The sequence below is a fragment of the Schistocerca nitens genome, chromosome 9 (assembly GCF_023898315.1).
Source record: "Schistocerca nitens isolate TAMUIC-IGC-003100 chromosome 9, iqSchNite1.1, whole genome shotgun sequence".
Lineage (NCBI taxonomy): Eukaryota > Metazoa > Arthropoda > Insecta > Orthoptera > Acrididae > Schistocerca > Schistocerca nitens.
The window spans coordinates 390,179,265-390,192,405 of record NC_064622.1 but is presented as its reverse complement, the minus strand read 5'-3'; the positions used below and the strand labels follow the sequence as shown (position 1 = coordinate 390,192,405).

At 40.6% G+C, this 13,141-nt stretch overlaps 1 protein-coding gene across 1 annotated transcript; it reads left to right on the top strand.

The window, feature by feature from the left end:
* The first annotated feature begins 6,337 nt into the window (after window positions 1–6,337).
* LOC126204256 (keratin-associated protein 19-2-like) lies at window positions 6,338–11,069 on the top strand. The gene is made up of 3 exons (XM_049938647.1): window positions 6,338–6,448; window positions 9,606–9,732; window positions 10,933–11,069. Exons 1-3 carry the CDS (start codon window positions 6,338–6,340, stop codon window positions 11,067–11,069), a joined length of 375 nt encoding a protein of 124 aa, XP_049794604.1.
* Window positions 11,070–13,141: the final 2,072 nt, after the last annotated feature.

Sequence of the window (13,141 nt, the reverse complement as noted above, 5' to 3'; positions counted from 1 at the left end):
TCCACCTTTCGCAGCAATGAGGGCTGCTATTCTCCCATGGAGACGATCGTAGAGATGCTGGATGTAGTCCTGTGGAACGGCTTGCCATGCCATTTCCGCCTGGCGCCTCAGTTGGACCAGCGTTCGTGCTGGACGTGCAGACCGCGTGAGACGACGCTTCATCCAGTCCCAAACATGCTCAATGGGGGACAGATCCGGAGATCTTGCTGGCCAGGGTAGTTGACTTACACCTTCTAGAGCACGTTGGGTGGCACGGGATACATGCGGACGTGCATTGTCCTGTTGGAACAGCAAGTTCCCTTGCCGGTCTAGGAATGGTAGAACGATGGGTTCGATGACGGTTTGGATGTACCGTGCACTATTCAGTGTCCCCTCGACGATCACCAGTGGTGTACGGCCAGTGTAGGAGATCGCTCCCCACACCATGATGCCGGGTGTTGGCCCTGTGTGCCTCGGTCGTATGCAGTCCTGATTGTGGCGCTCACCTGCACGGTACCAAACACGCATACGACCATCATTGGCACCAAGGCAGAAGCGACTCTCATCGCTGAAGACGACACGTCTCCATTCGTCCCTCCATTCACGCCTGTCGCGACACCACTGGAGGCGGGCTGCACGATGTTGGGGCGTGAGCGGAAGACGGCCTAACGGTGTGCGGGACCGTAGCCCAGCTTCATGGAGACGGTTGCGAATGGTCCTCGCCGATACCCCAGGAGCAACAGTGTCCCTAATTTGCTGGGAAGTGGCGGTGCGGTCCCCTACGGCACTGCGTAGGATCCTACGGTCCTGGCGTGCATCCGTGCGTCGCTGCGGTCCGGTCCCAGGTCGACGGGCACGTGCACCTTCCGCCGACCACTGGCGACAACATCGATGTACTATGGAGACCTCACGCCCCACGTGTTGAGCAATTCGGCGGTACGTCCACCCGGCCTCCCGCATGCCCACTATACGACCTCGCTCAAAGTCCGTCAACTGCACATACGGTTCACGTCCACGCTGTCGCGGCATGCTACCAGTGTTAAAGACTGCGATGGAGCTCCGTATGCCACGGCAAACTGGCTGACACTGACGGCGGCGGTGCACAAATGCTGCGCAGCTAGCGCCATTCGACGACCAACACCGCGGTTCCTGGTGTGTCCGCTGTGCCGTGCGTGTGATCATTGCTTGTACAGCCCTCTCGCAGTGTCCGGAGCAAGTATGGTGGGTCTGACACACCGGTGTCAATGTGTTCTTTTTTCCATTTCCAGGAGTGTAGATTATCAAATATAAATATCGCACTACTTCTATCGTTAAGCAAGATCTGGTATTTGTTTGACTGTATAATTGTATGTAAGAAGAGGGAGAAGCGTAGAAATGCGGTTGCCAGTGAGTTATAAGGACGCCTCGTGGTGAGCGAAATTCTACCTGATAACAGTTTATACTAGTGACAGATCAGCATATAATTTAATACTGTCAGGAAGACAGTGGGGAGGACGTGGCTTACAGCAGCATTTAGTAAAATTTGTCATCGTGCGTAAACAGTTCAGTGTGTAAGGCAAACAAAAGAATAATTTGTAAGACAAGGAATGCATCATTCTCCACGCTAGCTTACAAGCACACTGTGACACCATTCACATACTTGGATTTTAGACCTCAGCAATTTGGTCCCTTACGAATTCACACACAAACATTCAGGTACTACATAATTTATTTACGGATATGTGGTGTTTAGTTGTTCGTTTCCCAACAAAAGTACATTACATGTGTTTCATCTTCCTTAATTATCTGCATCCAAAGCTACTGACAAGTTAGTGGCTTCGAATACTGGTGTGGCCATGAAAAACAGATATTTCTTTACTAGTTGTCACACGATCTGATGGAGTCATAAGCATAACCTAGTAAGAAGTGCATGTGATTTTGCCGTGACAATATGTCATCCCCGTTTTAGTACCAGAGAAAATGCATTAATGGTACGATTACGCTTTTCCTGACGTATTCTGTAAAGTATGTCTTCAGACGTCTGTCACAGACTTGGCAGTTGACAATATCACGCTACCCTTTATAATGACCAGAGGCGTCTAAACAGCTTTTTTCGTGCAATACTACTTAATAACCCTTTATATGACTACAGCGCAAAATTTTTTCTCGCAGTAATTATTCATAACTACTTTCTGCTCTGTAATAAACGTGCATAAATGTCACTCATTATTTTTACAAACAGTACTAATATAACTGCGATCTCACTGATATCCTCACTTATGAATCAAAAAGTCCCAAATTAAGTACCAATGGTAGATTACGCTCCTGCAGTAACAATCTGCAAATAAACTCATCAATCAGTATTGGAGAGGTTTATGAGATAATGAACACGATTAGCAAAGTACGCTGCAAGGAATATTGCGTAAGATTCCGAATATTCGAAGTAAGTAAAGAACATAGGTGAATACAGAAAGTATTAGTGTTACGGAGTAACATCAGCCGAAGAAAACGTTATTTTTAAAGTTTTTCGTAGTTAATAAGAACACAGGAAAAGGGGAAGGCTCAAATATAATATTACGTTCTATAGAATGGGTAAATGAATTTACGTGTGCACAATATGGCGATATATAAATGTACTTGCGTATATTGTAGTACATATATTACATTCTATTTGAATGTTGTGTTGTGTTTTAATGTTGTGGAAGACTTTACTCGTGCTGAATATGGATATATGCTACAATATACACAAATACGCTTATGTACCGTCATATTGTAAACAATAAATGTCTTCAAAAGCATTTCAATAGAACACAATATCCAAACAGAACTTTTTATTAACTGCCTCAATAATAGAAACTTCAACCAAAACAACTTCAAAACAACACACATCAATAGGTTTTGTGCTTGGAATCATTTCTGTATGAAAGATAAAGGGAGCGGCCCACAATAATTACATATTTATTAATTGTGAAATTTATAATTAGTTTCTGGCTGTCTGATATTTGTGTTTTACTGCATGGAAGTGTAACATACTAATTTCGATCGTTCAGTTAACCACTGTGTAAAAACATCTTCGATCCCGACGTAATAATGTTAATGAATTAGTTACATTCTTGTTTTATATGAAACAAGGGATATTCTTTAGACTTAGCAACTCTTCCTCTGTCTTCTTACATGTAAGTCCTCCATATTTATGTTCTTAACATAATGGTTAATAATCTTATTCTGCAATGAAATTATTTAATATTCATAGATTATCCCTTATGTATCAAAAGTTCTCTGTATTAGTGTATTGTGTGTTTCAGCAATTTAATTTCGCTGGGAAGCGTAAGGTCGGTAAGTATGCGACATCCACATACTACCATATGAATATTTGCATCCTCTCTTATCGAACTTGTAGTGTAAATTGTTTGTTACTCGAAGTCCAGTGCCCTTCCCGCCGGAGGTTCGAGTCTCCCTCGGGCATGTATTTCTGTGTTGTTCTTAGCATAAGGTAGTTTAAGTGAGTTTAACTGGTGTGTATGTCTACGGACCGATGAGCTCGGCAGTTTGATCCCTTAGGAATTCACACATTTTGAACATTTCGAAGTCCAATATTTTTTGTTGTACAATGCGACTCATCGCCTGATATTACATTTTAGCACGGTCAAGCATCCGCAACTTACCACTCTCCGCATCGATCCCTGCCCTGGTTTCATCACAACAGGAAAATAATGCTAATATGAGCAGAGTCAACTACAGTAGGTTTATTCAAATCATAATTCAAAGCTAAAAATTGGTTTAAATGGCTCTGAGCACTATGGGACTTAACAGCTGAGGTCATCAGTCCCCTAGAACTTAGAACTACTTAAACCTAACAAATCTAAGGACATCACACACACCCATGCCCGAGGCAGGATTCGAACCTGCGACCGTAGCGGTCACGCGGTTCCAGACTGACGCGTCTAGAACCGCTCTACCACAACGGCCGGCTTGAAAGCTAATTAGTGTTATTTCCACTACCGCTGCATCTCTCCTAACACATCCCGATTACAAGTAATTAACCATCTACATTCACTGCCAGAACGATTACTGAAACTTACGAGGGATATATTACAGCAGATCACACAATAAAAAGAAACTAAAAATTAAAACCTATAGACATACATTTTTTTCCATTATAGACCCAACCATTAAGAAATGGCTACACTTTAGGTCCAACATTAAAGAAGATAATGTTAATGTAACACACAAAAATGTACAAAGAAGTAATGGAGAAAGGAGACCACTGGAGTACAATAACAACCTTATTACACATGAATAACAGAAATTCGTTTCTTTTTAAACAGGAAGGAAGGCACTGAGTGGTTTACTAGCGCAAAGGTGTGACTGAACTAATCTCATCAGACCATAAATAATAGTAATAATTTTGCTTGCCTATGATGGAAATAGATGAATACAAGAATAGAACAATTCTATTAAATTAAAGACATAGCCACAGAGTTAAACTTGAACTAAACACTGAAAGTTATGGAAGACTAGAATTCCACGATACAGGAAAAACTGATGTATTTAGATATCGGAAAATATGGGCGAAAAGAACGAACTTCTAAGGAAAAGAGGGAACCATGGAGTTACATGGTTGATTTCAGAGAGCTGTAGTTCATCTTCTCTTTTAAAAATTACAAAAACAGTTGTACCGCGCAAAGAAATGAGGAACAGTGGAATCATGAATAAATATAGCTACAGAAATCAAACACTGCGCTGTAAAGGATTCTACATATGACATTGTGAAGGAAAGCTGAGTCCTCATATGATGATAAACATCAGATTGTAGTCTAAAACTGGGGCGATGAGAGAATTTTGCAGAATTATTGAAGGTTTTCAACATTCTCAGAAGAAGTAACTAGAAGTTTGTGTGCTCATAATAAGCGATTTCGCAGGTGACGTTTCTGTTGATTGCTTGATTTCCATTCCACAGTGATATCCACTTTTTCATTCAACAGTTCAGCTTCCTACCACAGTTTCAGGAATGTTAACTGATTTATATCACTGCGATTTATATATGCAAAGATGTTTAAAAATAAGCGGAGAGACCAAAACTGGCTAAATGTGAGACTGAATAAAGGATGAAGACAACATTTCTGCTGAGGTAGTATTTTCAACCAGATTCTCCCATGTCAAAAAGCAATTACTATTGCATGGGGGCTTAATTAAAATAAAATGAAAATAATTTTAATTTTTGGTAGCTGTATGTCCGATTACGCTATGTCTCGTAAACGGTTGGCCCTGACTAGTATTATTACGCTATCTGACTGCATAGAACAATAACAAAGAATGAAATGGAAATTTTCATTAACACAATTAATTAATTAAGTCCCCAGCAACTATAAAACCTACGAAACCAAAGCCCAAGTATAACTGTTCTGTGCGTGGAAGTAGGACTCAACGTACGCATCTGGCACGGTTCTTCTTCAATAACACAAGAAATTTTAAATAACATTTATACTGAATTAATTAAAGAAAATAGAAATACTATAATTACTCAAGAAAACCAGAATTACACTCTAATCCAAGAACACAAGCCAGATGCTTTGTTGACTGAACCTGTAATGACGCATTATTTAAAACACTGAAATAATGAAAAACAACACATTTTACCTTCATATATATATTGACGAAAAGCACTCTGATTATTACAGTATTTCCATTCGAACCATCTGCTGTCTATCCCATCAAACAACTGCATAAAACATGGAACAACATCTCGACAAACACTGCCCACTAGCACATCTCAACACACACTGACTACTACGAGTCCTCGACAGGCACTGACCACTACGACATCTCAATAATCACTGCCTACTACGAGTTCTAAACAAGCACTGACTACCACGAGCTCTCCCCAAGCACTGCCCACTACGACATCTCAATAATCACTGCCAGTGGAGGCGGCGGAACAATGCTCTCTAGCGCGATCTCTGGCGCTGTGGCTCAGTGTAGCCACCTTTCACTATTTATATTGTACTTCGGCAATACATGGGTGAAGGAATGTAACAGCGATGAATAAATCTTAGTTTGTAAGTGCTTGGTGGGCTGTAATGAAAGGTTTCGATAGGTTGCCACAACGTTGTGGTTGAAGATTCGAAACAGAGAACCCAAGCCTGCCAATGGAAGTGCTCTTTGGCCCTTATCTAGGGGCATTCCATTCCTTCAATACGTTTCTCCTACATTTCCAAATTTGCGCATAGTCTCTCGTAAGTGTGTGAGGAGCGGTGTCCACAAGCGCCTGAGCCGTCGCAAGTTGTTTCGCTGGCATTTTTTACTTCTGCACACAACGCTGTGCCAGTTGCGCGTCCGCCGGTGTGTTCAGTGTTGAAACCATGAGCTGCTGCTATTAATGCCGACGTCGGCAGCGCTGCTGTGTATAAAGCAACCGCCGCCACACACCTCCTCACTGTCAGCTCTCAGCCCTCAGTCGACAAGCACAATGTCTCGCGTTCTCTCACTGGTGAGTACTGCACTTCTCACTGTCACTCGTCTCTCTGTGAGCTAATTGTTGGCGAATTTCGAACTACGGTGTCGTGCGATTGCCCGTGAATCTCAGCTTTGTAATGATCTATTCTCGACAAATTGTGATGAGTTTTAACACGAACAAAGAAATTATCAGTACAAAGACGATTAAATTAAAAATCGTCGCTCACAGTGCTCTTGGAAACGAAACGTCTAGCGCTTCTGACATTAATAAACATCGCAATTTTGATTCGCTCAGTTTGTTTGCATCTTTCTTGCGACGAATGGCATATAGTTGTGACAGTCCGAATAAGAGACAATGATGCTGTGAGTGTGAAGCATTCACCAAGCATTATCGATTGACGCATTAATTCTTCGAAAGCAGTTAGGTCTTGTTGCAAAATGTAAATTTCAACACGAGGTTAGTTGGGAGGACAACTCGTCATATAAAAAATAAAAATAGTTTCATTATATTAAATATTATGTAGCAGCTCGTCGAGTTTTTCATCTGATAAATCATTTTTCTTTTTATACAGGTACTTTACTTGTCATCATCCCACTACCCAAATTTCTGTCAAAGGACTTCGAACACGATCGAGACGACTAATACATTGTAATGAGCTTCATCGCTCCGAGATTTTCGCCATTTACTGCATTACTGCGTTTCACATTTTTATACAGTAGTTATAATTGGTTTAATTGTACAAAAGCAGTTTTTGAAATGTTCTATGTGAGAAATTATTTAAAATTTGCACCTAAAATTATCAACGTAAAAGCTTTTTCGAAACTTTCTTTCTTTTAACATCGTTTCTAATTTTGGCACTTTTATATCTGATATAATAAATTTTCCACTATGAAATGATTTCGACACTTGCACATAAATTTCCTGGGTTCTTCATTTCAATCGGTCACGTACAATCTTAGTTTTTTTCCGGTTTTTGTTTTATATTGAATCTGAAATTTTATGATTTGTTTGGTTGTAAACAAGAGGCAAAAAGTCAATGACCACAAAGTATGCTTTGTCTATAAAAGCTAAACGCGTCTGGCGTAAAATTCTGTTAAATTAATTTCCGCAAGCTTAAGACGGCGAAATCATAACTGATGGAAATTTTATGTTGCCTGAATAAAAAAAATGTCAATTTCTATATTATTAGCTAGCACATCTTCGAAAAAGAATTCGAAAATTATTTAGAACCTGTTTATTGACACCCGAAAATTTTATCAAGTGCACAATAAAATGCCAAATTTCCGAAAAGACAAACTCTTGGTCATGAAATCGTACTATTCGAGTACTTTACTAGTCCAAAGAATCGTATAGTGTAATAACTCCAGTTACATTCCGGGTGAGAGTGACAAACAACCAATATTAATGTCAGATCCCTAGCTTTTCGAAACTCTAGGCTGATCTGTAACTGTGTCAATGATATATAAGTCGAAGTTTGGTCCCAGTAATTCAAAGAGCCTTCTAAGCATTTTACAAACATTTTCTCATGCTTCTGAGAAACCGTTCATCGCCACACAGTTACACATGGACGTTAATACATGCATCTGTTGTATAAGGCGTTCCAAACATGTAAGATCAAATTATACAGATGCTAGAGGATCGTAAACTGATTGCTTCAACATCAGAAATTAATGGTCAGAAATATGAACATAGTTTTTTGTTGATATAAGTGACTTATACACATTATAGAAATAACATAAGCTCATAGTAGCTTGCCGAAGTCTCAAGGCACTGTTACGACTCTAACTTTTGCATTACTCTTTTAAATATCCTGTGGTCTATCGCACAGTGAGATTGACGGCTGTGACCATATCACATAATACCCCCTCAACATCTACTAGAACTTTGTACAGCAAAGACTTCTTGTAAAAGTCTTCAATGGAAATACCTATGCGGTGGCCACATTACAGCCGATTTTGTATTACTTTTATGGATGGCACCACCATCATCGATGCAGAAGCGTAATACGTTTACAAGCACATGACATCCACGAATTTTTCGTTCAAGCCATCATAAACCCAACCCTTGTCTCCGAGCCACTAAATAATCATTTCCGACCATTGATTCATTGCCTCAAAATATTCAATTCATATCCTCTGCACTCTGCAGAGTTTCGACCCAAAGATATGGAAAGATTTATAACAACCTTTAAACTAAGTGAGTGTTTATGTCACATATTGGAAGCGGTAACATCAGTCACGTATCTGAGTGTGACTATTCGAAATGATCTCAAATGGAATGATCAGATTACACAAATAACGGGTAAGGCGAACTCTAGATTGCGGTTTATTTGTAGAATCCTGAAGCGATGCAGTCCTTCAACAAAGGAAATAGCTTACAATACGTTAGTTCGTCCAGTCTTATTGTTCGTCTGTATGGGAACCTTACCAGTTGGGTCTGATTCAAGAGATTGAGAAGGTCCATAGAAGAGCGGCAAGATTCGTGACTAGTACATTTAGCCATCGGGAGAGCGTTACAAATCTCATAGAAAGTTTGAAGTGGGACACACTTGCAGATAGACGACGCGCTAAACAGAAGGGGCTGCTCACTAAATTCCGAAATCCAGTCTTCACTGAGGATGTAGAGCATATATTATTACCACCAACTTTCAAATCGCGTAATGATCATCAATCAAAGATAAGGGAAATAAAAGCTCGTACTGAGGCGTTCAGACAGTGGTTTTTCCGGAACAGAGGAGGGGAAATATGATTTTGCCGCGAATTGTGCACTCCGCCACACACCGCTTGGTGGCTAGCGGAGTGTATATGTAGATGTAGATGTAGATATTGTCAACGCAGGCAGAGTTTAATGTATGATTAGCAACTATAATCCTTTTCTTGTTCTACAAACTCGAAGGTTCGCCTCCACTCCCGGTTTTTCCTCGTGACACTTTCCGTGTCCACAAGCACCTTTAGGCACGCAAGGAAACGAGAAGACTCCTGAAGAGAATGTCTGCAGAGTTTGTTTGTATTATCTCAGTCAGTCATTTTGTTACACGAAGCCAGAAGAGAGAATAAACTGTAGTCTTGTACGCATTACTAAATCGAATCCCGCCTAATGTGATATAAATATTGCGTTGGAATACACATGGGGATTGCACAGTGGCATACGTCTTATGATTTACATGGGCGTGTATGTTATTGTGTTGCAGGTGTGCCTTTTGGCGGTGGCCTGCCTGGCCCTGCTGTGTGGCTGTGAGGCCTCCTACCCTCTGGCCGTCTCACACGGACACGGGTACTACCCGTACAGCTACAAGTACCCTGGCTACGGGTACCACGGTGAGTGACATCATTTCACTACTATTAGGTTCACTACCATACTAGTAATGTAAGACACAGCTCAGTGTAACTATATGAGATTACATAAAACTGTGCACGAGACTCGAACGCTGGACTGTACCCCGGATCCGTGCCTTCCGTGGCCAGTGCGTCACTAGTCCATATTGGGACAGGTAGTGTACCTTTAACACACATTGTACTCACAATACAGAAAAGTGAGATTTAAATGTCAGTTATAGCTGTGAGATACAAGTTTGCCGTGGGTTCACTAAATCACTTAAGGCGATTGCTGGGATGGTTACCTTGGAAAAAACAGCTGAGTGCTTTCCATTCTTGTTCATTCCAAGCATTGTGAACAATCTCTAATGAATGAGATTTTCACTCTGCAGCGGACTGTGCGCTGATATGAAACTTCCTGGCAGATTAAAACTGTGTGCCGGACCGAGATTCGAACTCGGGACCTTTGCCTTTCGCAGGCAAGGGCTCTACCATCTCAGCTACCCAAGCACGACTCAAGCCCCGTCCTCATAGCTTTACTTCTGCCAGTACCACTCCTCCTACCTTCCAAACTTTACAGAAGCTCTCTTGCAGGACGGGGCGTGAGTCGTGCTTGGTAGAGCGCTTGCCCGCAAAAGGCAAAGGCCCCGAGTTCGAGTCGCGGTCCGGCACACAGTTTTAATCTGCCAGGAAGTTTCAATCTCTCATGATTCTGTTGTCATAGAGGCCTTCCCGCCTTTGAAGAAGAAGTAGCCCTTCATCTTCTTTCTCAATTAGTCACTGTAACTTATTTTAGGGTGTTATGTTTCCTGCATATTTTCTCATACTCTCGCGACGCATTTTTTTCTGTTTATGAAATTCCAAATCTTGTTGCTCAGATTATCAATGTCCATTCTGAACATGTATCTTTATAGAAGACTGTCTTTCTGTGTCCACATACCAGATATAGACCTCTACTGCTTTTCTTTGTGTGTGTGTGTATGTGTGAGTGAGTGAGTGAGTGAGTGTGTGTGTGTGTGTGTGTGTGTGTGTGACTTGAAACGGTTCGCAAGTTCAGAAGGAAAAGAAACTACCAACGGGTCTCAATCCCATATCTTTTTTGCGCACTATCGGATCCAACAGGTAATATCCGTCTAGAGTAGTTTTTAATTGTGTTTGATACACTGAAATGGATTACCCTGAAGCACGTGATAAATGTTGCAGGCTACTCGTCCCACTACGGCTACCCTGGCTGGGGATACCACGGCTACCCTGGATACGGCTACCACGGTTACTATGGTTACGGTAACCACTACGGCTACCCTGGATACGGGTACGGTCATGGTCACGGCCACTGGTGAAGAACAGCGAGTTGAACCTAACCCTTCACTACTATGCAACCAATTACTCCTTCTCTCCATAACCCCACCACATTCTATTCCTCGTTTTTTTTTTTTCTCCAAAGCCTACAGTTAAAAATTATAAAACCTTTTTACCCTGATCTGATTCATCATTCGTAAGTTATTCAATAAAAGCACATGTCTATAAAAAGTTGTTTTATTTGCATATCTCTACAACTCGTCTAGTTAAACTCGTCTAGGTACCTTGTACGTAGAATACACGAGCCGTTTATGGCGTGCGCGTTTCTCAGATTTTTGTCTGGTGACTGATAGTAGCATTCTAAAGTTACATTAATTACTGATTAGCAACGCTACTTTCTGATGCAGAGCTCCCGGGGGCAATTCCAGGTGATAAATCAGTGTTTTGACGGGCAGTAAAAGAAGTAAAGCAACTAAGCAATATAAGCAGCCAAAATTAATACGCATTCAAGATAAACTGCGTCAAACTGAAAAGCATGAGTCAGGTTAAGAGCCACTCTACATTTGTTTATTTTTTTATTTCCAGAGTCAAAAATGAAAACATAACTTTTAATGCATCACTAGAAAATACGTAAGAAATAAATTAATACTTACAGAATATAATTTATCCAAAATATTTCTTCAATATTTTTGCTAGCGAATTCATAGCTGTTTCTTTCTATAAGCAGAGAGAGTAGAAAATATACATCTTAATAGGAAAAGGTCTTAATTCTCTAAATTTCAGATTGTCGTTCACCTATAAGTATTTCAAGGTTCACAATTTTAATATGGCTTAGTGAAACAGTCACATCGGAATTTATGAAAATCTGCTCAGGGGTGAATTTTCTCGTTTTTTACCAATGTTTTCGTGCTGAAGATTATTTTGATGATATGTGTGTGGTAAATGTGAAACTGTTAAGAGAAAATTTGCAATGGACGAACAATTAAGCAGATTTCTACAAAATTCATGTGCGACTTCTTCACTAGAACTTAATAAAAATCCTTCATTGAACTTGGGAATCCGCTAGTAGATACCTATTAGCACACAAAAAAAAACGAAATACAAACGGTTGATGGGCTTTCATGGATTAACAAAATTCCGACAGAATAGCTCTGTAATAAATAATATAATCGAACTCTGACAGTCATAAAACGAAAAATTAAGTTTAGGAAAGCAAATGTCATGGAGCAGGGCTTATAGAAGCTGTGTAGGAAACAACAACGATACAGACCTTTCTTTTTATGTCATCAGTCTTTTGACTGGTTCTGTTTATCTACTATTCTATATCCACTATTTCTAGTATTTTTATATTCTAATCTTCGTGTGGCTCAAAAATTTTTCCTCTATCGAACTCCTTCCACTGCCAAGCTTACTATTCCGAAATACCCCAGCGGTTTAATGTAGGCTACGTGTATCATGTCCCACTACGAGTATTTCACATACTTCTTTCCTTCCCTGTTTCTTATCGTTTCTTTATATTAAGTACTTTATGTTTGCAGTTATCTTTTTACGTAGTCCTACAGAATCATGTTTCAGAAACTTCTGGGCACTTTTTAGTCTTCTTAGAGCGTCCACGTTTTGTGTACTCATAATGATGTTCTCCAGATGCACACTTACTGAACTTCTTCCTCAATTTCTTGGCAGTGTATGGTAACAAATGAGCTCTTTTGTTGAAGACTTCCTACTTTCGATACCTCCAAGCTTTAGCTGTTATTGTGATCTTCAGTACGGAGTCTAGTTCGAAGCTGCCCTCCACACTACTTTATTCTGTGGAAGTCTGTTTCATCTCTGGGTAGCTACTGCAGGCAACGTCCCCTTAAACATTAAAATGTTATTGCTGCTGAACCTCCCTTAGTAGTGTTATTGTACCTGACTTGCTGTACTGGCCTAGGATATTGTGGAGAGGATTGTTCACATGCTACTGCAGATAAAATTATTCTGGCAGCAAGACTGACCCCACTTACTCTATTGAATCCTTGGTCTCCGTCTATAGTATCAAAAGGTGCAAGTGACTGCCGCTGAAGATCACAAAGCAGTGTGTCACGCGTTCCAGTACCGCAGAAATCCACAAACT

Coding starts and splice junctions, on each gene's coding strand:
- LOC126204256 (XM_049938647.1), top strand. CDS start 6,338: ATGCCGACGTCGGCAGCGCTGCTGTGTATAAAGCAACCGCCGCCACAC. Junction 6,449..9,605: donor TGTCTCGCGTTCTCTCACTG/GTGAGTACTGCA, acceptor ATTGTGTTGCAG/GTGTGCCTTTTGGCGGTGGC. Junction 9,733..10,932: donor CCCTGGCTACGGGTACCACG/GTGAGTGACATC, acceptor TAAATGTTGCAG/GCTACTCGTCCCACTACGGC.